Raw genomic sequence first — 27757 nt, 5'->3', positions numbered from 1 at the left:
GGACTGCAGGGCCCCCCTGCTGTGTTTATGCAATTGATAAATCAAGTGCTCCATGATCATTCATACAAGGGGTTTTGGTTTATCTTGATGGCATCCTTATTTACTCTGCAACCGTGGTCCATGAGGTATTAAAGAGACTGCTGAAAGCCAAACTATATGCAAAGCTGTCAAAGTGTGAATTTCACCAGACCCGCTTAGATTATCTACGATATCGGATTTTGAATGAGGGGGTAGAGATGAACCCTGCCAAAGTTAAAGCAGTATTGGAATGGCAATCCCCAAGCACCCACAAGCAGCTTCAAAGTTTTCTGGGATTTGCCAACTTATATCATCAATTTATTCCCTCTTTCGCAAAGATAACCATGCCAATCACTGATTTACTCAAAACAGACGAAGGAGAGGAAAACCCCCGACCTTGTCAGCCATTGAAATGGTCATTAGAGTGCCAGGCAGCGTTCAAAAGAATAAAGAGACTCTTTGCAGCTGAACCAGTTCTTGAACACCCTGATCCCAGACAATTCATCATTCAAGCTGATGCAAGCAACATGGCTGTGGGGGCCATTCTACAAAAAAAAAATCACAGAAAGGAGTTACAACCTTGCACTTACACTTCCTGGAAATTAACTAAGAGGAGGTGGGTTGTTTGTGGGGAAAAGGCTTTTGCAATTTGTTGGGCTTTGCTGACATGATGTAATTTCTTGGAAGGGGGGAAACACCTTTTGAGATTTTTTTTTTTAATTCCATTTACATCCCGCCCTTCTCCGAAGACTCAGGGCGGCTTACAAGCTTAGCAGTAGCCTTCATTCTATGTATATGCCTGCTTATTAGGGCTTTCACACACACCCCAAGCGGCATTATTACAAAGTCAGCTTAATTGCCCCCAACAATCTGGGTCCTCATTTTACCTACCTCGGAAGGATGGAAGGCTGAGTCAACCTTGAGCCTGGTGGGACGCGAACCTGCACTAATTGCAGGCAGCTGGTGTTACTTAAGGAGGCATTAGCCCACTGCTCCACCAAGGATATGGACTGACCACAAAAATTTGGACGCTCTCAAGACACCCCCCCCCCGTAAATTATCCTCCAAGCAAGTTCAGTGGGCTCAGTATTTCAACCATTTTAATTTCACTTTAAAATATTTTCCTGAAGGTAAGAACTTTTTGGCTGATGCCTTGTCTAGGATGCCCCAGTTCAAGAACAACCAAGAGGAAGTAATTAACTACATTATTCCTCCACTGCAATATGCTTCTCAAATAACAACCAGATCACACACCCAGAGACCCCCTGCTACTCCTGACGATCTCTTGCTAAAGGAATTAAAGAAGAAGTTAGAGACTAATGCCTGGTTTAAAGATAACAAATCTAAATTAACCTTAAGGGGAGGGCTAGCTTGGAAGGTTCCCAGTTATACATCCCAGATGTCCTCAGGCTCCAGGCATTGCATCGGAGTCATGACGCTAAGCAAGCAGATCAGTTTGGGTTTTTAAAGACATTGCATCTGGTGCAAAGCCAATTCTGGTGGCCAAAAATGAAGGACATTGAGACTTATGTTAAGAGTTGTGCCACTTGTGCTGCCATGAAGAAGTGTCCTGGAAAACCACTAGGTTTGTTGCAGCAGGTGGCAGATACCTCTCAACCTTGGGAGGAGATAGCCATGGATTTTATAGTGGAATTACCTGAGAGCAATGGGAACACTGTAATATAGACTGTAATTGATCTATTTTCCAAACAGGTGCATTTTATCGCTTGCTTGCCCCAAATTGGATTATTTCTGACAGAGGGATCCAGTTTACTGCAAAAGTTTGGAGCGAGTTCATTAAAATGATTGGTTCCTCCTAGGGGCTATCATCAGCTTTTCATCTGAATACTAATGGAGCTGCTGAGAAAGCTAACACAATGGTGGAACAGTACCTCAGATGCTATGTAAATTACCATCAGTCCAATTGGGCTGACTTCTTGCTTTTCACAGAGGTAGCCTACAACAATATGGTGCACAGTAGCACTGGACTCACCCCATTTAAAATAGTAATGGGTTGAAACTTTGTGCCCATGCCTGAGTATCCACAGGAGCCTCCTACTTCCCAGACTCTGGACCAAGGGGTGATATCCTTCCAGGGGGGGTGGGTGAATGTGAAAAAGGCACTGACCAAAGCTACCAGGGTTTACAAACATCAAGCTGATAAATGACGCTCCCCTCATAAACCTTTTCAGGTTGGACAATTAGTTTATCTTTCAATAAAATATTTGAGATTGAAGTTACCCAGTAGAAAATTGGGGCCAAAATTCCTTGGTCCTTTTCCAATCACTAAAATTATTAACCCTGTCACATTGGGGAACGTTCACCCTGTGTTTTATTGCAATCCATTGAAACCTCTGTCAGAATCCTCTTTGACACCTGTCCCAAAGAAGCCACAGGATCCAATGGTGGTAGAGGGGGAGATACATTATGAAATAAAACCTATTCTTGATTCTAGGTTGTACAAGGGAAGATTACAATACCTTGTTCAGTGGAAAGGTTACCCCCTTTCAGAAGCTACATGGGTGAAATGTATAAATGTGAAAGCAGATAGATTGATAAAGAGGTTTTATCACAAGCCTCGAGGAAATGATTAACCTGCTTTTTTCCCTGCAGGAGACTCCTTCTTTCTAATGGGGAGCCAATTGTCAACTTTGAAAATGAGCATGGCTGTGGCCATTTTCTCTATTCATTTTCAGATGACACATTGAAAGGGGGGGTTGCCAGGTGCTTTGCTAGTCAAAGGCCATCAGCTGCTCCCAGGACTGCTGGCTGGGCATTTTGTGAAGGGAACATTGTTGCTTGCATAGCTTTAGAGGTGGGATTTCTTAACTTTGTATTGGGGAATTGTTACCTGTGTCTTCAGACTTGGTTTCACTTTTGACATGCTGATACTTTCTATCTAATAAACATGTTCTTTGAAGAATTTCCAAGTCTCGGAGTTCTGCTTTATTTGTCTCTGTCTGTCGGAACCATGACACAAAAGCTATTAAATATGCTAATATTCATTTAGGTTCTTGAACAGACCTTTCTGGATTATGACTGGTGCATATATGTAAAGGAGGGGAGGGCAGGGGAGGGGAAGGAAGAGAAGAGAGGAGAGGAGAGAAATCCATGAATACTGTAAATATTCTAGTTACTTAAAACTTAGGAAAGTAAATGACTGTATTAAATGAACTGTGTTATCACTTCTACAAAGTAAAATAGCAGCAACAGGCCAATAATTTGGAAAATGAAACAAATTGCTTTAAATGCTTTTCAGTTAAAGACTTGAAACCCTAGAGTGGTCAGCTCACACTATCTACTCATTTTACTCCAATTAAACTTAATGGAAATAGAAATCTAACCATTCTGAAGAAAAATTAGTGCAATTAAAAGATTTAAATAAAAGCTTTATTTTTGATGGACTGAATAATTCAATCATTTCAATGGATTTATTATCTTAGTCACAAAACTTAAGTTTTAGAATCAAAGCACATCTAGAGACAACTGAAAATAAGCTGCTGTTTATTTTTCAGAAAGGTAATTTTGGTGGTCCCACATTGGGAGCAGTGGGAATGCTTTTGCCCTTCCAGATATTGCTGAACCTCAATTCACAGCAGATCCATTTAATGGGCCTATATGAGTAACTCAGAAAATCTGGAGGGACAAAAATTCCTGTGGTAATTTCAAACGTATGTTGGAAATGTAAATCCAAAGACTTTTTACCGTCTTTGGTAGACTTATGATAAATAAAAAAAAATACTGGGGTAACTTTCATATTTTAGTGCATAAGATTCTTAAAGTGAATATAAAAATTAAATCAGACTTTTATTTTAGGTTTACTGGATAAAAAATATTTTTAAAATCTGGAACTTTGCTGTTATATATGATGACAGAAGTAAGAATGGTTTATGCACAAAAATGGAAATAAATATACTTAATTCCCACAATGGATGAATGCTTAAAAAAGGTTGGAAATAGCAGAGACGACTAAATTAACTGCTCTAATAAAAGAAAAGAATATATCCAAGTTTGTTTTTACTTGGAAACTGCTTCTGGATGTTGTGCTTAAGATAAAAAAATAAAACTTTGATTTTTGGTTTTGCTGATTAGATAAGTTTGTTGTTTTAGAAATGGCTAGTAGTCAAAGTAAAAAGTTGAGGCTATAATGTTGTTAGTTTATTCTCCTGCACAAAAAAACAATCAGAAGTCAATGCTTTTCTTTTTTTTCCCCTTTTACCCCACATTATTCCCTTTTCCCATATTCCCACTATTTTAATTTCAATTGTACTTTATACTTTGGTGACTTTAATAAAATTATTATTTTAAAAAGTAAGAGTATGTAGTAGAAAAGTAAACTCCCTTTCTCTTTTCTCCCACCCCCTTGGAATTACTTTGTCAAGAAGCCAGGAAACTAGGTAATTGGGAAATATTATATCCCAGTAATATCAGTTACTGGACATTGTGGTACCCAAAATTAGGAGAGGATTATTCCAAAACAGGCAGGCAGAAACTAAATTGAACATTGGTCATGAAATTAATCTAAAACATTCTGCCTTTACCTTTCAATGCACTACACTTTTCATACTTTCAAAGTAATTGCCAAGGAAGTATAAATTTCAAAATGAAATAACAGCAAAAAATAAAAATAAAATAATAAATTGATGAAAGTCATCAAACTCCTCAGGATTAAAGAGTGGTAAATAAACTCAGTTTTTGTCCACTGTTAGAAGCCAGTGGCTTTAATGGCCATTGTACATTTTTCTGCAGAGAAGAATGAGAACTTTCTCCAGAGAATATTCCATAGAACAGAGATCCCCAACCTGTTGGGCACCAGGGACCAGTTCTGTGGAGGGAGGTTTTTCCGTAGACCAGAGGGTACGTAGTTTTGTGTGCTGCCTGCATCCTGTGGAAGGAGCTTTGCTTGTTTGTGCAGACTGGCTGCTGGCATGCCACGGCCCAGTATTGGTCCACGGACCAGAGGTTGGGACCCCTGCCATAGAGCCTCTGCTGAAAAGATTCTCTTGTGGGTTCCATTCACTGAATCAGTGATAGCAGGGACATCCAGTGAGGAGCCTCAAGTAAAAGAGATGACCCAGGCCTCCAACAATAGAAAGTTTTAGCAGCATTTTTAATTATATTTAAAAACAAAATAAACAAAAAATGTAGCCACCGTTAATAAACTAGCATCTGTGTTGTGAAACAAGTGCAAATACTTCTGCTGGATTTATATGAGGACAAAACAAGAAATTCCCCTTTAAATCAGATTTTAGACAAATAAGCTCATCATTCAAAAGAAAAATAGCTTAACAAGGCATGCTCAATTAGCAAACAAATAAGAAAATAATGGGAGATCTCTTAGCTTTATTTCTTGTAATCTACCAATTCTCAAACAATGGAGCTATAAACAACTTTTCCCACAGAGGTGTTTAATCTTTGTTCTTTAATTATCTTTAAAAACCCATACTTTTAATTGGTTACCTTATTCGGTTTAAGTCTTTCTTAGTTTATTCTTAATTATGCCCTTTGGTATCTCTTCTTTATTTTATTTTATTTTATTTTAATCCCATTTATATCCCGCCCTTCTCCGAAGACTCAGGGCGGCTTACAATCTAAGCACAAATCAAATGTGCTTAGCAACAGCCTTCATTCTATGTATATGCCTGCTTATATTCTTCTATTTTAAATCACCATTCTGTTATTTTACAGGGTAATATTTTTCACTCACTTGTTGCTTTTGTTTTCATTCAATAATGGAATTCAAAACTTTAAAATGTAGGTCTTTAGGAAAAGAGGAACCTTAGATTTTTAGGGACTAGAAGTTCCCATCAGGTTCCTTCCAGCAGATTGGGAAAAGCTAGATTAGAGTCTCTTCTATTTTGATTTCTGCTATGTTACTATCTCATTTGGCCAATCACATTTCCCAAATCTCTTTTGCTCTGCAATAGTAGGGAAGACTATATTTTGATTCACAGATTTGGGAAGAAGTGCAGCAATTGGTACAATGATAGCATTCTTGCTTGCAACATCATTAGGACTAATGTAGATCCTCCAAGTTAAAATCTAATTTAGTGCCTATTTGTCCTTCTCAGCTGATCACAGTGTTACTGGTTTCAAGCTATACTCTATTCTACTCTACTCTTCTCTAATATACTATACTAAAGTATGATTCAGTTATGCATTATCAGTGTTTCAAAATAGTGCAAAATCATACCACTATCAATTAAAACATTACAGTATGTTCTAACTCTTAAAGACAGAATATATATATATATATATATATATAAATATATAAGTAAGTAGTAGGTACTATACCAGCAGGAAGTAGACATTCCAATGGCGTACACACCTGTTCCATAGCAGCTTATTAGGGGTGGACTTTTAAAACTAAAATGAAATCAAAATAAATGTTATAAGTTACAATTCATAAAACCTAATTATTAGTGCAACTAATTTAACTATATTTAAATCCTGCCTAGAGCATAATATTTATATAAAAGATTAGTTCAGAAGTAGCTACAAAATACTATACACATAAAGCTGATTTATAGAGAACTAGAGACTGTTACATACAGCACATAGCCAAAAACCCATTCCAGATTGAGATTAATGTGAAGTATGTTTGACATCAACTGGATTGATAGATAGTGCAATTTACAATTCAACAGCTTTGTAAATCTTTTTTCCAGAGAAGCAGAAAAAATGTAACACTCAATTGAATTAGAGTTCAATTTTTAACTGGTAAATATCGATTGTAATACAAGTTGTTCCCTGAAGTCAAAACTGAATAATGTATTTATTTTTATTTATTTAATAAATAAACCATGACACCACCTTTCTCATCCTTTATGATACTGAGTAATGTAGAAAGAATAGATGCAGTAAAAGAAGCAAGAGCCTAACAGAATCAAATAATTGAGGCTGGCAATAAGAACATGTGCATATCCAGCAAAAATGAGGGGTGGGGGTGTGGGAGCAGCCGGGTGGCATTCAGTTAACATGAAATTTTATGTGCTTGCTGCCTCTTGTCCCTTTTTTAAAGATTTCTTTTATTCCACCTTTATTATTTTTATACATAATACAAGACAGTGACATATCTAATCTTTTTTCTTTCTGTTATTTTTCCACAAGTTGAGCTGGGCTGAGAGAGAATAACTGGCCCAAAGTCTCCCAGTGTAAGGCCGAACTAGAACTCACAATCTCTTGATTTCTGGCTTGGTACATTAACCACTAAATCAAATTGATAGTATAATTGCCTCCTTAAAACATTTAAAGACTTGTAAAGACCTATAGAAGTTTTAAATTCCCTGAAGAATTTAAGGATTTTAAGGAAACCAAGGAGGGGGCAAAAGAAGAAAGGGAAAGTTCCTATCACTTGTTTGGATAATATTGGCAAAAGGAAGAAACATTATGGTATCTGTCTTGGGCTCCCAGCAACACCTAAGTCAGCCAACCGGATAAAAGACATCTTTATTACTGAAAGACTCTAAGGCAGCAGGAGTGGAGAAGCAGAAGAATCACAATGGATCAAATCCTGGTTTATGGACTGATTCATTTACTGGATGAGAAATCTGTAAATAAATCTGATTTAAAAAAAGAAAAATTCTTCCTATTCTTCTAACACTATCTATATCACAGATATGACCCTCTGAATTTGCTTGTCAAATCAGAACTCTGAACACCAATTACTGGAATTTTCCTCTTCTTTGCATGAAAAGTAAAGTCATCAGAATAATTCCCTGCCCCTTTCAGCTTTTTATGCTGCTGGGATTGAAATAGTTGGTACCTCTTCAATAATTTTTCTTCTCTGAGGGAGGAGCAGAACACATAAAATGCAAAGGAATATGCAACAGACCTTGCTGCCAGGTAATGCTTACTGACTGCACAAACAGTAATGTCTATCTTTGAATTTCCGTACATAAATAAAAATGTGGATCTTTTTAACACTAGCATTTGAACTGTTTGTGCAAAGAAAGGAACAGTCTACAGATGACATCTTCAAAACAAAAACAGTATGGAGAATTATCAATCTATAGCATCACGTTCCCCCAAAGGATCAAAATCATCTAGGAATAGCTGTATACTTTAAACAAATGAGGCTGCCTTACTGATCAGACTTAAAAGAACTAATACTGGACACTGGTTACCAGAAAAGCTGTTCTATCTCTTTAGTCATATTCTTCAATGCCAATGTACATACTGTTGAATGGCTCCCAAACATGGCAAATCACAAAAAGAATTCTGTTGTGTTTTGATCAGCCCACAATCCCTTAAATGTCCTCCAAAATGAAATCTTTCCTGAACTCTTCCCAAATATATCAACTGAGAGTGTTTCATGATGAGAAAAGCAGTCAATTTCTCAGAACTTTGTATCAGGCTGGATCTATGCTGCCTCTTGCTATAGGCAGTGTGCCAAGTGATGGCATCATAACTCTTCCAAGCTGCTTAATAAGCCAACTTATTAAAAAATACCCCAAAATAGCACGATATCAGCGTTGGAACCTTAGAAACAGGCTTAATTAACTCCTGAAACCGTAGCCCATACTTAATTACTTCTTTTGTAGTTCTATCAAACTGTGAACAGGAAGAAATATTGAAAAGACATAATGAACTTAAACAATCCTGAAATCATGATTGAGCTGGTGATTTTGGACTTCATAGTTGTGGCTGAAATATTAAGAACTGCCATATACCTTCATACCCCTGTAAGTTGACAAATCTACAAAATCAGGAAAAGGCCACACTTGGAATACTGCATCCAGTTTTGGTTACCACGATATAAAAAGATGTTGAGACTCTAGAAAGAGTACAGAGAAGAGCAACAAAGATGATTAGGGGACTGGAGGCTAAAACATATAAGGAACGGTTGCTGGAATTGGGCATGTGTAGTTTAATGAAGAGAAGGACTAGGACTGACATGATAGCAGTGTTCCAATATCTCAGGGGCCACCACAAAGAAGAGGGAGGCAAGCTATTCTCCAAAGCACCTGAAGGCAGGACAAAAAGCAACAGATGGAAACTAATCAAGGAGATTATGAGATTATGAGAACTAAGGAGAAACTTCTTGACAGTTAGAACAATTAATCAGTGGAACAACCTGCCTCCAGAAGTGGTGAATGCTCCAACACTGGAAGTTTTTTTTTTTAATTGAAAAGTTTTACAATACATTTTATCTTTAACAATCCCTCCCCCCCTCCCTCCACCCAACCCTTCCTAACCCTCCCTAACCCTCCCCCCCTTCCCCCCTCCCCCCTCCCCGACTTCCCAGAGCTAAATACAAGGTATAAAAGTAAAAACAATCATAAACAACCATATGTTAACAACAATAAACTATTAAGTCTATCGCACTCTAGCTCATATGAAATGACTACAAGCAATACTAATATCACATAAAAAAAAAACTTATAAAAATGCTAAATGAAACTTTTTGGTCCCATATTTGTTCTGGATATCCACAACAGTAGTATCTGTAATTATGCCCAATAAGAACAATTGCGGACAAAACTTTATCCTTTGCTTAAATATCTTCCACCATATATGAAAATACACTGGAAGTTTTTAAGAAGAGACTGGACAGCCATTTGCCTGAAATGGTATAGGGTTTCCTGCCTTAGCAGGGGGTTGAACTAGATGACCTCCAAGGTCCCTTCCATCATCATCATCATTTGAAATATCACAGCAAACCTGCAAGTCTAACTACTCAAAATGAAATTGAATCCTTGAATAATATGCTATTATTCTCACCTAATGATGTGATGCATCTTAATTTACTTGACAACCCAGCTAAACTAATTAAACACCCCTGTTACATTGCATCCCCACATCCCATATCAAACAACTTCAATCCCTAGTTCCTACTGACATCATAGCAACTAATGTAAGATCAAGGATGTCATCTACTGGTAACTGTATCAGAACTTCCATAAAGGTAAAGGTAAAGGTTCCCCTGCACATGCGTGCTAGTCGTTTCCAATTCTAGGGGCCGGTGCTCATCTCCGTTTCAAAGCCGAAGAGCCAGTGCTTGTCCGAGGATGTCTCCGTGGTCATGTGGCTGGCATGACTAGACGCCAAAGGCACATGGAACGCTGTTACCTTCCCACTGTAGTGGTCCCTATTTTTATTTATTTATTTATTTATTTGTTTGTTTGTTTGTTTTTATAAACCGCCCTTCTCCCGAGGGACTCGGGGCGGTGTACAGAGTAAGGTAGGTATACAGATTGAAACAATACTGAAAAACAATAGTCAAAACAAACTGGGACCCCAATTAGAGCTATCAGGCCAGGCCGGACTGCTGGAACAGGTAAGTTTTTAAGTCGCGCCGGAAGGTGCGGAGGTCGGGGGCCATCCGGATTTCAGTTGGCAAGCAGTTCCAGAGGGCTGGCGCACCCACTGAGAATGCCCTCCCCCTGGGGGCCACCAGCCGACATTCCTTGAGCGGTGGCACCCTGAGGAGGCCCTCTCTGTGGGAGCGCACAGGACGGTGGGGTGTTGACATTGGCAGAAGGTGCTCCCGTAGGTAGTCCGGACCCATGCCATGTAGGGCTTTGTATGTCATTGTTAGCACCTTGAATTTCACTCGGAAGGCAACCGGAAGCCAGTGCAGCTCACGGAGGAGAGGTGTGATATGGGAGTATCGGGAGGCCCCCAAAAGTGTCTGTGCCGCTGCACTTTGCACCAGTTGAAGCTTCCGAGTGGATCTCAAGGGCAGCCCCATGTAGAGAGCGTTACAGTAGTCTAGGCGAGAGGTCACAAGGGCATGGGTGACTGTACGTAAGGCATCCAGGTCCAGATAAGGTCGTAGTTGGCGCACTAGTCAAACCCGGGAGAAGGCCCCCTTGGTCACAGCTCCTATGTGATCTTTTCTACTTGCATTTTTACGTGCTTTCGAACTGCTAGGTTGGCAGAAGCTGGGACGAGTAACAGGCGCTCACTCTGTTACGCGGCACTCGGGATTCGACCCGCCAAACTGCCGACCTTCTGATCGACAAGCTCAGCGTCCTAACCCACTAAGCCACCGTGTCCCTTAGAACTTCCATAAACCTACCTAATTATCTAATGCAGATAATAACTGTACTATTACCTGTTGTAATAATACAACAAGGTGGTCACCATGAATAATAACATTTAGGGGAAATTCTGTATTACCCAGGAAAATGTCCCAGCTGTTGAGGCAGTAACAATGACATTATGCCCCACAAAGTTTTCTTTCCCTTGTCTCCTGCAACATCACATGTTGGCCTAACAATTGATTCTGATTTCATAATTTTTCACATAGATATGACATAGTACTCCTACAAAAAAGCTGGCTAACAGAAAAGAACAATCATCATGGATACAACATATTCACTCTAAGTGTGCTACCAAATCAAAAGAGAGGGAGAATAGAGTAGAGTAGAGTAGAGTAGAGTGGAATGGAATGGAATAGAAATATTTGTCACTTTAAATGTACACTAATCAGCCTAAGTTAAAATGAAATTTTGAGTCCTATAGTACAAGGGTCCCCAACCCCCAGTCCGTGGACTGGTACCGGGCTGTGGCATGCCAGCAACCGGGCCGCACAAAAAAGCAAAGCCCCATCTGTGGGATGCAGGCAGCACACAAAACCACATCCCCCCTGGTCCACAGAAAAACCTCTCTCCCCTTACAGGTCCCTGGTGCCCCAAAGGTTGGGGACCTCTGCTATAGTATATATCATTACCTTGAAAAACATGATTGATTTGTTAAGTTCATTCCAAATGACAATCAGCAGACTAGAAAGTGATCACTTTCCAATAATTTTACTGAGCCAAATTTAGAAACAGAGCACATACACTGCAAGCAGCAAATTAACCAGAAAAAAAGTTAAGACCTATTACTAGGATCAGCAATGATGAGCTATTTGGGGACTACCATCTACAAAGTATAAATATATCCAAATGCTAGGTTTCATTTTAAGTTGTTATATAATCTTTCTACTATCATCACCACTCTGTAAATCTTCTTTGTCAAATATATTCGAAACCTTGTCCAGAAATCTTATAAAGGTTTTTGAAGGGTCAAAGTACTAACCCTTTTGATTTTAGTATCTTTTCATAAAGCATCCAGACAACTTTTTAAAGAAGTTAGTATGTAATAAAAATGGGGGAGTCAATTCCTCACAATTCTCCAAGTTCCTCTTTTTTCAAGGTGTTATTGCCTCCACATAAATGAACAACACATTGTGTCAAAGTGAAGCAGAATTTTTACCAGCAGTGATGATGGGCTAAAGATTGGTTTAGCAAAACAGAAATAAATGAAGATCCAGGGGCTATCCAGTCACACTATAAAGCTAGAAGGCTAACTGCAACATTATAGAGCAGCCATTATCTCTTTTGGATAAGTAGCAATCACACGCTGAAGGATGTGTTGTGATACTATCATAACTGACTGATCACAATGTACTAGCAATATAGAAAGCCTATGGGGAAACTTTCAACAAAGATTTCTATTGTACAAATAGTCTTCATTTAACTACCACTTGTTCAACAACCATTCAAACTTGCAACAGCACTGAACGAGCGGATATAACTATCATTAGAGTCCCAGACATCAAGCATTCCTACAGTTATGTAATCATTATCCAGGAATTCAACATCCAATTTATGATTACAAAGTTGTAAAAAGCCATGGCGACATGATCACAATTTCTGATGAATCCTCCCAGATTCCCACAACATGGTTAAGGGTGAAGGTGGCAGGCAGGCAGAAACTGCAGTCAGGTGAGGTTCTCACTTAACCATCCATGCAGTCCTTGCTTAACAAAGGAACCAGGACTACAGAATGCCATTGCTAAGAAGCACAGGCATGTGACATCCTGCTTTATGACTGCATTGACTGCATTGCTTATTAAAGGCAATTCCAGGCCCAACTGCCATTGTTAACCAAGGACAATTTGTAACTGAGAACAGCTGGCTGCCATAAGAAGAGGATACTGCATAAATCTGAGTGTACTGCAAAAAATGCAACATTTGAAATATTTGTTTTCAAATTATTACAAGATGAATCTTGAAAAAGCTAAGTATTTACAATAGAACTAAAATTAAAGAGTAAGTCCTTTTCTTTGGTACATTGATTCAATCTTTGATCAAAGACCAATTGTTGGGGTCATAAGAAACTGTAAGAACATTTTCTTGAAGTAAACTTTTCCCTACAAAATGCTATTAATATTAGCCAAGTAGCAAAAGTTACTCACTAACAGGGCATAGCAATGATAATACTCTGATTCCTTCCTTATGGAAAGAAATGAGACCTGCAATTAGAATGTTTGAGACTCTAGACTTTTCAAAGCAGCTTGTAATCAAAATTAAAAGTCCGCTGCATTGAAGCAAGTCTCATATTAAGCAGGCCTAAACAATGATCTTCATATGATCTTTATACGGGAAGTAATGTTATAAATGTGGAATGTATAACCATATGTCTTAAACTGTAGAAAAAATTTCACAAAAAAGAAATACACTTCAAAGTGCAAAAGATGTATGAATCTGAAGAGGATGATTTCTATATAAACTTAATAAACATGGATACAGAAAACTTTGTTAAAACAATGAATAGTAATGGAATATCCATTGCTTACGAGGTCACTGGTGCATAAGTTAATCTAAAACTCCAAGTTCTAGAACATACTGAGCCTAAGTAGACCTCTATCTAGTAATCATCTTATAAAATCATATACTTATTAAGGATCCTAGACCCACAATAGATAACAATGAATTCATTTGGAAATGGAAAGGCACTCTGTGCTATATAAAAACATTAGGAATATCAAATCCATGAATATGAATTCTTGGCCTAGAAAAAAATAAAAATAAAAGTTAATCGTGTGGGTTTTTTCAGCAAACAGCAATCTCAGGAAAAAAATCAAAATAATTAACCAGATATATACCAGTATTTCATGGTATTTACTGTGTTCCAATAACATATCACATTAGTTTTCATCAAGTTATACAACCAATATACATGCTGTAAGAAATCAACCAGTAATACAAGCGTACAAAATGAAAATAAGAAGAATTCTATGCCAAACAAAGAACCAGCTGCAATAATTTATTTCATGATTAGACTTTATAAGAAAGACTAAAATCTAGAATTCTACCTAGACCCTCAAGAATTGAGCAAGTGAATTCAAAGAGAGCATTATCACATTCTGACATGACTGAAAGAATGGGCAGATGCAAAGATATTTCCAATTTGGACGGATAAATTGGACTGCACATCACCAGATGAAAAAAGCATGTGCCTGTGTTTAAGACATGATATACTTGATATAGCCTTAAATGCTGCAATAGGAAGTGTTTATTATTCAATATTTCTGGAAATGATTCAGAAATCAGGAATGTAGGAGACACCACAATAGAAGAATGTGATTGCTAATATATGCTGGTACTGAGAAAAGTCATATCCTTAAATATTAAATTGAATAATAATAAAATGTTCATGTTAAAGTTCATGAAATACTGCATAGAATCTAGGAGAAATAATAATGAAAGATTGTATTTAATCAGATCAGACTGAAGTAAACCCAAATGAAGGTATATCAACAAAGAGATACAGAAGATCACAATGATGGTAAACTGGATCTCAAAAAGAATTCCCAATCAGGTTATCCTCTTCCTCCTAAATGGGCCATTCTGTCAGAATCCATTTATATTTCATTTCTAACTATCTCTTCTGTGCAAAACCCAAATCTCACCCACCCCCACCCCGGATTCTGCCATTCCCAAGGAGGAGAGAGAACAAGCATGGGTTTTTATTGCTTTCACTTCCTTCCTCAAATGTAGCCTTTTGTTTATTCCACTTGCCTGCTATCCATCACAATCTAATCAATTACTCTCTCACTAGGCATTTCCCTCTCACAGACAACTAAGAAAGTGGGTAGAAAAGGGAGGAATGAAACCCTCCAGAATCTGGTTTGTTTCTCCGGATGGAATGTGAGCGGGTGGAAATGATCCTGCTACGAATGGACTGATGTCTCTCCTCTTCCCACAAGGGGCTTGCCACCTGGAATTTGGCTGATCTGGAACTGACCAAATGAACTGTAGGGTGGGGCTTGCTTGGGGACATTTAAAAATATTGATCTGTGAAGGGTTTTCTCAGATCCTGTCTATTATAACTGCTATCTCCTATTTCTTAGTAAAAGTTACTTGGAAAACCTTGCCTCCAAGAGTCCTTCTTTCTTAAGATGTGGGTTGAAGTGGGTTCTGACACATTTTTTCACAGACATTTCTTTTTTAAATAGAGAAAGAATGATTATGGGAGCACACAAAAGCAATGAGAGCAGTAGTGACTTGTGACTACCTGCCAACTTCCTCACTGACTCTGTATGGGAAGCTGGCAAGGAGCATCAGAAATCACTACTACTACTACTACTGTAATGTATAATAGTTAAAAGTGCATTTGACAGTTGCAGTTTGACAGCGCAGGTTTGACAGTTCTGTCTGACAGCTGCGAGTTGACAGCTCTACATGTGGTTACCGCTGACAGCTACGAGTTGACAGCTCCACATGCGGTTACCGCTGATTGGTTAAGAACACAAGCGGCGAGAGAATCCTCGGCCGGGGATTGGGCGAAGGCTCGCCGGCTTCAGTATAAAAGGGGTCTTTAAATGTGCTGTCTGTGTTCCTGAAGCTGATGAAATAAACCAGTTGAAATTGACCGAGCCTGCCGTCCTTATTGACCGGGAACCCGCGCAAGACACTACATATGGCGACGAGGGTGGGACTGCTTCACAGAGCTGATCACTGAGCGAAGTCACGAGCTGACTGTCACTGAGCTGAAGTCACTGGGGAAACTCGTCCCCAAAGGAATCCGCGAAGCAGTATTCACCGAGACAGCATGACTACGCTTGGGCACATCAGAGAATTTGATGTTCAATATCCCGAGCGATGGAGGTTGCATTGGGGACAGGTAGAGGGCTACCTCCTCGTCAATCGAATAACGGAGGACCGCCTAAAGGCCGTGGCGTTACTTTGCCTCAGCGGGCCAGCAGTCTATGACGTTGCCATCGGACTCTGCAATCCTGACCCGGTAAACACCGTCTCCTACTCAGAGTTGACAGACAAATTAAACAAGCATTTCATGCCAGTACGCTCCGAACTATACTGGCGGCTTCAGTTCGCCCGTCGGACCCAACATCCAGGTGAAGCCGCAACAGATTTCGTCGCAGCTGTACGACACGCCGCTCGCTGGTACCAATTCCCAGACCTTGAAGACAGGATCCGGGACCAAATCATCCTCGGACTCCAACGAAAAATTGTCGCAAAACCGACAATGAGCCTCACTGAGGTCATCAGCAAGATTCGAGCACACGAAGCTACTCATGAGGAGACCCAAGCTCGGCCCACCAACGGGCCAAATGGGTCAATCTACCAAAGCAGTTTTACAGATGGCGAAGATGAGGTCACGGAAGCCGACAACGAAATAGATGTAATTCAGCAAAAATTCAAAAAACCTCAGGCACAGCGTGGTGCCAGAAAGGGACCGAACAGACCTCAGAACTACCCAAGCCCCTGCACAATGGACCTTGGAACTAGATTGCCAGCTGCGGAGCAGCTCACCCACGGGCAGCGTGTAAGTTCCGGAATGCCAAATGCCACAAGTGTGGCAAGACAGAGCATATACAGTCCATATGCCGCAGCCGAAATCGGGGAAACGTCAACGACCTCGAATCATTTCTGCCAGGTATGACAACCCCCTACTCCCCATGCACAGAGCCCCCTGGGCCCTTGGTACAAACCACTAATTGGCACGGGGAGCCGGATAGCCGCCTAAACATCCACCAGTTGCTAAGGCCAAAGATAAAAATTACAGTCCACTTGCAAGGAGTCCCTTGCGAGATGGAGGTGGACCCTGGGTCCTCGGTCTCCATAATTTCAATGGAGACTTTCAACTCAATCTGTGGCCTCAGCAAACGTAAGATTCCCCTGAAAACCACCCAAATGAAATTGGCTGATTTTCAACAAGCCCCAATCAAATTAAAAGGGATAGCCACGCTAACTGTTCGGTTCAGGGGATTACTAGGACCATTAGAAGTACTAGTCACCCAGGGAAAAGGGGACAGTTTAGTGGGACTTAATTGGTTTGAAGCTTTAGGTATTTGGCTAGGACGAGTCCACCTGACCCAGGCCAAAAGCTTCGAATCCATCTGCAAACAATTTGCAGACGTATTCAATGGCTCTTTAGGAAAATACACTGGGGGCCCTATTTCCCTGAAATTAAAACCTGATATCCTCCCAGTCAGAATTAAGGCTAGAAGCATTCCGTTTGCCCTCAAACAAAAAATTGAGAGCAAACTGGAACACGTTATAAAATTGGGAATGCTGGAACCCGTGGACGGGGGAAGCTGGGAAACCTCTATAGTTACCCCCGTTAAACCTAATGGCGAGGTTCAGATTTGCACTGACTATAAGGCCACCCTAAACCGCACATTGAACCCGCATGCTTACCCTGTCCCATCGGTGAAGCACGTCCTCTCCGCGATTCAGTCAGGTGCCATTTTTGCCAAGCTCGATCTCGCACATGCGTATTTGCAGCTTCCTGTTACCAGGGAGACGGCAGATGCGCAAACAATCGTGACACACCGTGGGGCTTTCAAAGTTAACAGACTGCAGTTTGGCATTTCTGTTGCCCCTGGAATCTTCCAGGAAATTATGGAACAAACTTTGAAAGGCATCCCGGGGGGGTGTCCATACTTTGACGACATTCTAATCGCCGGGGAATGCGAAGAGGTGTTGGCAGAAAGGTTGCAGATGGTGCTAAGCAGATTTCGTGCCGCAGGATTAAAACTCAAAAAAGAAAAATGCTCAATAGGGGTGACATCCACGGAATTTCTGGGTTATAGGATAGATGCACAGGGAATCCATCCCACAGATTCTAAAGTGTGGGCCATTAAAATGGCCCCAACACCAAGGAATAAAGCAGAATTACAAGCTTTCTTGAGGCTCTTAAATTTCTACCACACCTTTCTTCCCCAGAAAGCAGCTATAGCAGAACCCTTACACAGGTTGCTAGATAAAAACACTCCTTGGAAGTGGTCATCTCTCCATGAAACCTGTTTCAGGGACCTAAAAAACTTACTGTCCAGCAATTCAACCATCACCCATTACAACGAACACAAACCAATTTGTGTAGCATGTGATGCCTCTCCTTTTGGGGTCGGCGCTGTATTAAGCCATTTAGAAGAAAGTGGAGTTCAGAAACCAATTGCTTACTACTCCAGGACCTTGTCCAGGGCTGAAAGAAATTATGCCCAAATTGACAAAGAGGCATTAGCCATCGTTGCAGGGGTAAAAAAATTTCATGATTATTTATATGGAAGGGAATTCACAATCCTTACAGATCACAAACCCTTATTGGGATTATTCACCATTGACAAATAGACCCCTCAAATTCTATCCCCAAGAACTCTCTGTTGGTCCACATTTTTATCTGCATATTCATTCAAATTGATCTACAAACCGGGTAAGGAAATGTGCCATGCTGACAGGTTAAGTAGTCTACCCTTGGCTGATAATGACCCAGACCCAACACCTGGGGGACACATTTTAGCAATTGAAGAACTACCAGATTGCCCCCTGCAGGTAAAGGACATTGCCTCAGCAACCACCACAGATAAAATCCTGAGTAGGGTGTTAGCTTGGGTAACCTTGGGGTGGCAAAGCCATAGCCCAGGGGCTGATTTCCGAGCCTATTTTGTGAGAAGGAATGAATTGTCCACATACCAAGGTTGTGTCTTATGGGGAAGCAGAGTTATCATTCCAGACAAACATAGAGCTAGAGCCCTCCTAGCACTACATGAAGGTTATCCTGGAGTAGTAAAGAAAAAGGCTTTAGCACGTAGCTACTTTTGGTGGTCTGGCCTTGACAAAAACATTGAGGAACACATAGCTGGATGTTTCTGCTGTCAACAGTCCAGGCCAGGGCCACCTCACGCACCTCTACACAGATGGGAAACAGCTCACAACCCCTGGTCTAGGATCCACATTGACATTGCAGGACCCTTCCAGGGGCAGCTATTTCTCATTGTAGTTGATAGTTATTCAAGGTGGCTAGAGGTGATTCAGTCAAAAGTATAACCACAGCCAGCACTGTACAAGTGCTAAGAGGGCTCTTCGCTACACATGGTCTTCCTGATGTGATAGACAATGGGCCACAATTTACTTCTGCCAATTTCCAGATTTTCACCAAGGCCAACTTGATTAAGCACATCACCTCCACTCCCTTCCGGCCATCCACTGAAGGCCTGGCTCAAGTTATGGTCCAAACAACTAAGGACGCTTTACGTCGCATCATCATGGGCAACTGGCACCAACGCTTGGCCCAGTTTCTTTTAGCCCAGCACTCTACCCCCTGCACAGCCACCGGCAAGAGTCCTGCGGAGCTACGTTGGGGCCGCCGTCTGGTCACAAAACTTGACAGATTACACCCTGACAGGGTGGCACCTGAAGCAGAACTACCAGTTCCTCCAAGACAATTCAATGTTGGGGATTATGCTTGGGCCAGAAACTTTGGGCTGGGGGACAAATGGTTACCTGGGGTGGTTATTATTCGCACTGGGCCTATTTCTTATCTTGTTGAGGGGGAAGGGGGCCATCAGTTTAGACAGCACATAGATCAATTGAGGAAAAGGGGATTGAGTAACCTTCCTCAAGCTCCAGGTGGACAACCATCTTCTGGCAAACCAGTCACCCCTGCCCCCAACACCCAGGAAATGTCCCAGCAAGATAGACAAGAAAACCTTTCAGACTCTGGGGGGAAACCCCATATTTGGGTCCCCCCCCCAATATTGCCCTAAGTCACCAGGGCAGCAGAAACTCCGTGGATAAAAATCCCCTACCTCCTACAACACCTCCAGCCAGGGAATGTACAGCAGACGATTCCCGGAGACGCTCTGTCAGGACAAGAAGACCACCAGCATACTTAAAAGACTATGTATGGTCCAGGGGTCAAGAGTCCGGCTAAACACACCTGTTATAGACACTGTACAACAAAGAGTTCTGTAAATAGTTACTCGTTTAATTGTGGGGGGAAGGGGTGTAATGTATAATAGTTAAAGGTGCATTTGACAGTTGCGGTTTGACAGCGCAGGTTTGACAGTTCTGTCTGACAGCTGCGAGTTGGCAGCTCCACATGCAGTTACCGCTGACAACTACGAGTTGACAGCTCCACATGCGGTTACCACTGATTGGTTAAGAACACAAACGGCGGGAGAATCCTTGGCCGGGGATTGGACGAAGGCTCACTGGCTTCAGTATAAAAGGGGTCTTTAAACGTGCTGTCTGTGTTCCCGGAGCTGATGAAATAAACCAGTTGAAATCGACCGATCCTGCCATCCTTATTGACTGGGAACCCGCGCAAGACACTACATCTACTACTACTACTACTACTACTCTTTCTTGGCCAACCCACAGCCTGCCATTTTGCTGAAGAGAGGGGGAATAAGATAGTAATGGACTGTAATGGACTATACAGAAAACTGCAGCTCCAGTCCCCATTCCAGAAGAGGGTTGGCCCATTGACGTCTAATAGTCCCCAGCCGACCCTCCCTCATCATAAGGTCATAAGGCCTTACTGCCAGCCAACTCGATATAGAGGCCAGTGGAAGGGAGGAAAGAGGATGGAAATATACCTTTCCTCTCTTCCCTTGTGCCACACAATTACAGGTTTCCAGGAAATGTGCAGCCAGAATATGCAGTGATGCTAAAGTAGCCACAACTTTGTCAAATTTCAATCCCACAGGAGTTATGGGTCCCAGATTTAGGACTCATAGCCCATTTGAGATGTGTTGATTTAAAAATTATTGCCCTATGATTCATTTTGCCTAATTGAAGGTTACAAACAATCAGACACAAGAGTTTTAGTAGAATATAGATTATCTGACACTGGACCTCATCAGAACTTAAAGAATTTCTAAGTACAGCATCTCTTTTGCAGTTGTAAGATTCTTCTAAAAGAAGCAAAGCATCCTCAGATGCTGTTATATGAGTTACAGAGAGCAGACATACAATCAAAAAGCTAAACAGATTAATTGGATCTTGTTGAAAGTTGCATGAATAAATAATGCTACTTAGAATAGAGCATGTAAGGAAGTTGGTTTCTTTGCAGAAGTTGAATCTATTTGTATTATAGGGAGTAATGGTATGTTCCTTGCAATAAAAGGATTTTATTAAAATTCTTTTTTGTTTTAAGTCAGAGATGAATGCATACACTTCTTAATAAAAACAGCCCTTCATTCTCATGTGATTCTTCCTCATAAATGAACTGATATGGGTTAGCTATTCTTGGCCCTTTTTCAAATGTCTGCAGGTACCAGTTGTAAACAAAATGCCAAAAGCAATGGTCTAAGAGTGTAATACAAGTTCTGCCCTTTCCAGACCTGCATGTGCTGACACAATGCATGTACAAAAATGGAGAAGCTTTCATCAGAGTGGCACAGTGCTGCTTTCATCCTTTTTTCCATTCTGCAGACATCTTGCTCACTCTCTAGAAAGCAAAGTTTTATTAAAAGACAGGGACTTGAAGAAGTAATCAAACATATATTTAGGACTAGGCTTTGGTTATCAGACTACAATCTAAAGCAACCCCTATGAAAGAGAGAAGCAACCTGGAATTAAGGAGAAACTTCCTGACAGTGAGGACAATTAACCAGTGGAATAGCTTGCCCCCAGAAATCGTGGGCGCTCCATCACTGGAGATTCTTAAGAAGAGGCTAGACAGTCACTTGTCTGAGATGGTATAGGTTCTCCTGCATGAGCGGGGGCTGGACTAGAAGACCTCCAAGGTCCCTTCCAGCTCTATTCTATTCTATTTCTAATATGTTTACTAGAAAGATCATTCTGCTCAAATCTACAGAGCTAAAGCCTTAGCAAATAAAGCATTACTGTGCAGCATTACAACACAGCAACTTCAAGTTGATGTCCATTTATTTTAGACATAAGCCCTAGGAAACATCCATGAACTTCCTTCCTAGTAAGCTCTCTTAAGATGAGGCTACATAATTTTCCTTTTATTTAGTTAATTTAAAGCTGTACCTTTTTGTATTTTTCCTCCATAATGCTCTTTTATCTCTGGATTTTGAACTTTTTATTGTACTTTATTGAGTTTTATTTGATGCATTTTCTCTGCCAGCACTTTCTGGGCAAGGGATATGATACCTAAGAACTGGAGTTAAAAATTAATGTAATAAACTATTATTAGTAAGTACCTATTCCATTCCTGCCTTTCCCTGAGAGAATACATTCACTCTTAAAAGAAGGAAATTTTAACAGCAAGAAATAACATGTAACTATCATATTATAATAGTCACCAAGGGTACTGTATTATATCTGTAAACAGTTAATATATATATGTGTTAACAAGTTAAACCGTTATACGTTGAGGGAAACCCAATCTGACAGGAGAACACGCGGGAACTTTGACAGCTGTCAAAGTTCCCCGCACGGCGCAGCTCGCGGCTGTCAAAACACCGAGCCATGCGGAAGGCTGAACTGTCAAGAACAAACGACGCGGATTGGTCCGGATAGACGCGGCGCCAAAATGGACGTTCCTGATTGGCCCTCACTGACAGCTGCCGGCTATAAAAGCCGGGCAAGTTATTCTGTTTTTGTCTTGCTCTAAATAAACCTTTTGTTAAGTAGCCTGTCGTCCCGAGTGGTCCTTCGGCTACTTCACTGGCGACGAAGGTGGGATCGCTCCTGAGCTGAAGTCACGGCCGCGGAAGAGAGTTCCCGGCCAGAGCTGTCACTGGAAGTTTTAACTTCCAACGGAGCGAGACCTAGGACCGGACGACATGGCAAACTTCGGGCGCGTGAGGGAATTCGACACCCGCCATCCCGAGAGATGGCAATCACACCTGGGGCAAGTCGAGGGATTCCTCCTTGTCAGCAAAATCACCGAAGACAGAGCAAAGGCCGCCGCGCTTCTATACATCAGCAGACCCCCAGTATACGCCGCTGCCGTTGTGCTGTTTAGCCCGGTACCTATCACCGAGGTCTCCTACGCGGACCTGGTAGACCAGCTTACGAAGCATTATATGCCAGCCCGATCCGAACTGTACTGGCGGGTACAATTCGCCCAGAAGAAACAACGTCCAGAAGAACCCGCAAACGATTTCATCGCTGGGGTCAGACACGCCGCGCGGAACTGCCACTTCCCCGACCTAGAAGACCGCATCAGAGACCAGGTGGTGATCGGGTTGAGGGACGAACGCCTACAGAAGAAGCTGACATCTAAAACCGACATGAGCCTGGCAGAATTGACCAGAGAAATCATGGCCTACGAGTATAACCACAAGAAGAAACCGACTACCACGACCCCCGAGAGCCCAGCGACCGTCTTCCAAGAGAGCGCAACACTCAGCGACAGCGACGAGTCGGTGGACTTCACCGACGGAGAAGCCCTTCAGCGCAGAATGGAACGCAGACAACCGAGAAGAAGCGACACTTCGGATCGCCGAAGGTCCAGGAACCCCTCTCCGCCACCGCCGCGTTACGAGCAACGGGCCGCCTGCGCCAGCTGCGGGGGCAATCATGCCCGAGGAAGCTGCCGGTTCAGAAACGCTAAGTGCCACAATTGTGGGAAGACTGGCCACATCAAACCGGTGTGCCGCAGCAAGGGGCGCGACAACGTCAATGATTTGGAGGCAAATTCCCCAGGTAGGCCAGCTACCCGGGCCAACAGAGGAAAAACGCCAGGGGCCCTGGTAGAAACAATTGATAGGGTAAACAGCCTAAGCTCAAAGGTTAGGATCAGGGTAAAAATTCAGGGGGTGCCCTGCCTCATGGAGGTGGATTCCGGGTCAGCAGTCTCCTTAATTTCATTTGAAACATATCAGGAGATCTGCCAACAAAGCAAGGGAAAAATTCCTCTGAGACAAACCCAGGTTCACCTAGCAGACTTCCAAAAAACCCCTATTCCTCTGGAGGGGAGGGCTAAGGTTACTGTGGAGTATAAAACATTCAAAGGTCCTCTAGAAGTTCTGGTAACGCCCGGAAACCGCACCAACCTGATAGGGCTGAACTGGTTCGGGCCTCTAGGGATCGCCATAACGGGGGTAAATACAGTCCAATCACCCAGTCTCGAAGCCGTTTGCAACAAGTATGCAGACGTCTTCGATGGCACACTAGGAAAATACACCGGTCCCCCCATCTCTTTACAATTAAACCCAGCAATCCAACCCATAAAGATAAGAGCTAGGAGAGTACCCTTTGCCCTTAAAGAAAAAATTGAAAATGAACTAGAGCGCCTCGTAGGGCTCGGGGTGCTAGAACCTACGGAGGGGGGAAGCTGGGAGACCCCAATAGTCACCCCTGTTAAACCTAACGGGGAAATAAGATTATGTGCGGACTATAAGGCGACCCTCAACCTAGCTCTCAGCCCCCATGCTTACCCGGTGCCAGCGGTAAGGGACGTATTTGCTTCCATCCGCTCAGGCGCCATTTTTGCTAAACTTGATCTTACGCAGGCGTATTTGCAACTGCCTGTCACAAATGACACCGCGGAAGCCCAGACAATTGTCACCCACCGCGGTGCCTTTAAAGTAAAAAGGCTACAATTCGGCATATCGGCAGCCCCGGGTATCTTCCAGGGTATCATGGAGAAAACCCTGAAGGGAATACTCGGGGTCTGCCCCTATTTCGACGATGTTCTCATCGCCGGAGAAAATGAAGCAAACTTAGCTGACAAACTGTCAGCTGTGCTGAGCCGGCTCAGAGAAGCCGGCCTCAAACTTAAGCGGGAAAAGTGCTCCATTGGAGTCACATCCACAGAATTCCTAGGGTACAAAATAGACGGCCAAGGTATCCACCCCACCACAGAAAAACTAAGGGCTATTCAAACAGCACCAAGCCCAAGGAATAAACAAGAACTCCAAGCCTTTTTAGGATTATTAAACTTTTATCACGCCTTCCTTCCCCACAAAGCCACTATCGCAGAGCCTCTGCATAGACTCCTTGATAAGGGAACTGCCTGGTCCTGGACCAAAATACATGAAAATAGCTTCCAATCATTAAAAAAGATTATTTGCAATAGTTCAACGATCACCCTTTTCCGAGAAGATACACCAATATGCATCGCTTGCGACGCATCTCCCTATGGAATTGGGGCAGTGTTAAGTCATTTATACAAGGACGGCACCCAAAGACCCATACCCTTTTATTCACGCACTCTGTCAAAAGCAGAAAGGAATTACACACAAATAGACAGAGAAGCCCTAGCAATAGTCGCAGGGGTTAAAAAATTTCATGACTACCTTTATGGGAGACCCTTTACGATATACACAGATCACAAACCCCTACTAGGGATATTCACTTGGAATAAAATAACACCTCAGATTCTCTCACCGAGAATACTACGGTGGTCCACATTCTTATCTGCCTATTCTTATCAGTTAATCCATAAACCAGGAAAGGAATTAGGACACGCAGACTGCCTCAGCAGACTGCCAATTCAAAGCAAGGATCCAGACCCAGCCCCAGCTGGACTGATCCTAGCAATTTCTCAACTTCCAGACTGTCCCCTCTCTGCAAAGATTATAGCAAACAACTCAGCTAAGGACAAAATACTCAGCAGAATTCTCAGGTGGGCCACAACAGGGTGGCCAGCACAAAACCCACACCCCCAATTCCAGCCATACTTCAACAGGAAAAATGAAATATCTTCACATAGGGGATGCCTGCTATGGGGAAATCGAGTCATAATACCAAATAAGAACACAAATCAAACGTTAGACATCTTACACGAAGGACACCCAGGCATTGTCAAGATGAAAGCTATGGCCAGAAGTTATGTCTGGTGGCCTGGCATAGATAAGGAAATAGAAAAATATGTGGGAGGGTGCTACACCTGTCAAGGAACCTGAAACGAACCACCCCAGGCACCAATTCACAAATGGGAAACGACAAAAAACCCATGGTCACGCATACATTTAGATTTTGCAGGACCTATCCAGGGACAGAGTTTCCTAATTGTAGTGGACAGTTATTCTAAATGGTTAGAAGTCACTTCCCTTAGGAAAACAACGTCAGGAGCCACTATACAAGCCCTAAGGAAAATATTCGCCACACACGGCCTCCCAGACACCATAGTTTCAGACAATGGCCCTCAATTCACCTCTCGTGAATTTCAGATGTTCGCTATGAAGAATTGTATTAGGCTGGTCACGTCTGCACCCTTCCACCCATCGACAAACGGGATGGCTGAAATTATGGTACGTTCCACAAAAGAAGCTTTGAAAAAATTCGTCAAGGGGAACTGGCAGCGACGACTCAGCCAATTCCTAATGTCACAACACGCAACTCCATGCACAACAACGGGCAAATCACCAGCAGAACTAAGATGGGGGAGGAGGCTGATAACGCGGCTCGACAGACTACATCCTGACACATACCCGGAAGAAAACGAGCAAACCCCCCCAAACCGCACACTCAAACCAGGGCAAATGATATGGGCACGATCATACACAGATAAAAACAAATGGGTCCAAGGAACAGTGCTAAAACAAACAGGACCCATTTCTTATCTAATCTCCACACAAACTCACGGCAACCTACGCCGCCATATCGACCAACTCAGACCCAGACAACCACCACACACCCCAGAACCCCAACCGGAGGAACTCAACCTGCAACGCCCTCCAGAAATACGACCGTTGCCAAACCAAGAGGAAGAGGGGCAAAGAGACGCACCACCGGCAGAACCAGACATCGCCCCACTTCCACGTCGTTCCAACAGGAACCCAAGGGCCCCCGCCTACCTAAACGACTACCAGTGGGCAGGTTCCAACGACCAAGAGGGAGGAAACGCTCAAGGGGAGGGGTAAGGGGTATATTATATCTGTAAACAGTTAAAATATATATGTATTAACAAGTTAAACCGTTATAAGTTGAGGGAAAACCAATCTGACAGGAGAACACGCAGGAACTTTGACAGCTGTCAAAGTTCCCCGCACGGCGCAGGCGCAACCACTGACAGCTCGCGGCTGTCAAAACACCGAGCCATGCGGAAGCCTGAACTGTCAAGTACCTATCACCGAGGTCTCCTACGCGGACCTGGTAGACCAGCTTACGAAGCATTATATGCCAGCCCGATCCGAACTCCATGAACTTCCTTCCTAGTAAGCTCTCTTAAGATGAGGCTACATAATTTTCCTTTTATTTAGTTAATTTAAAGCTGTACCTTTTTGTATTTTTCCTCCATATTGCTCTTTTATCTCTGGATTTTGAACTTTTTATTGTACTTTATTGAGTTTTATTTGATGCATTTTCTCTGCCAGCACTTTCTGGGCAAGGGATATGATACCTAAGAACTGGAGTTAAAAATTAATGTAATAAACTATTATTAGTAAGTACCTATTCCATTCCTGCCTTTCCCTGAGAGAATACATTCACTCTTAAAAGAAGGAAATTTTAACAGCAAGAAATAACATGTAACTATCATATTATAATAGTCACCAAGGGTACAGTTTTGTTGTTGTTTGTTGTTAGCTGCGAAGTCGTGTTCGACCCATCGCGACCCTATGGACAACATTCCTCCAGGCCTTCCTGTCCTCTACCATCTTCTGGAGTCCATTTAAGCTCACGCCCACTGCTTCAATGACTCCATCCAGCCACCTCATTCTCTGTCGTCCCCTTCTTCTATTGCCCTCGATCTTTCCCAGCATTAGGCTCTTCTCCAGTGAGTCCTTCCTTCTCATTAGGTGGCCAAAGTATTTGAGTTTTAGCTTCAGGATCTGGCCTTCTAAAGAGCAGTC

The 27757-nt window shown here is 42.2% G+C and overlaps 1 protein-coding gene across 10 annotated transcripts in view; it reads right to left on the bottom strand.

The window, feature by feature from the left end:
- Positions 1-27757, bottom strand: part of TPK1 (thiamin pyrophosphokinase 1) — a 474010-nt gene that overhangs the window by 434852 nt on the left and 11401 nt on the right. For all 10 annotated transcript variants that reach the window (XM_083378309.1, XM_083378313.1, XM_083378310.1 and 7 more), the window contains exon 2: positions 6313-6384. In XM_083378309.1, the coding sequence (XP_083234435.1) occupies positions 6313-6355 (43 nt within the window). In that variant the 5' untranslated portion in view covers positions 6356-6384. The remainder of the gene's footprint in view (positions 1-6312; positions 6385-27757) is intronic.

This window comes from Vipera ursinii (genome assembly GCF_947247035.1).
Source record: "Vipera ursinii genome assembly, chromosome: Z".
Lineage (NCBI taxonomy): Eukaryota > Metazoa > Chordata > Lepidosauria > Squamata > Viperidae > Vipera > Vipera ursinii.
The sequence above is the reverse complement of the archived record's forward strand: the minus strand, read 5'-3'. Positions and strand labels throughout refer to the sequence as shown.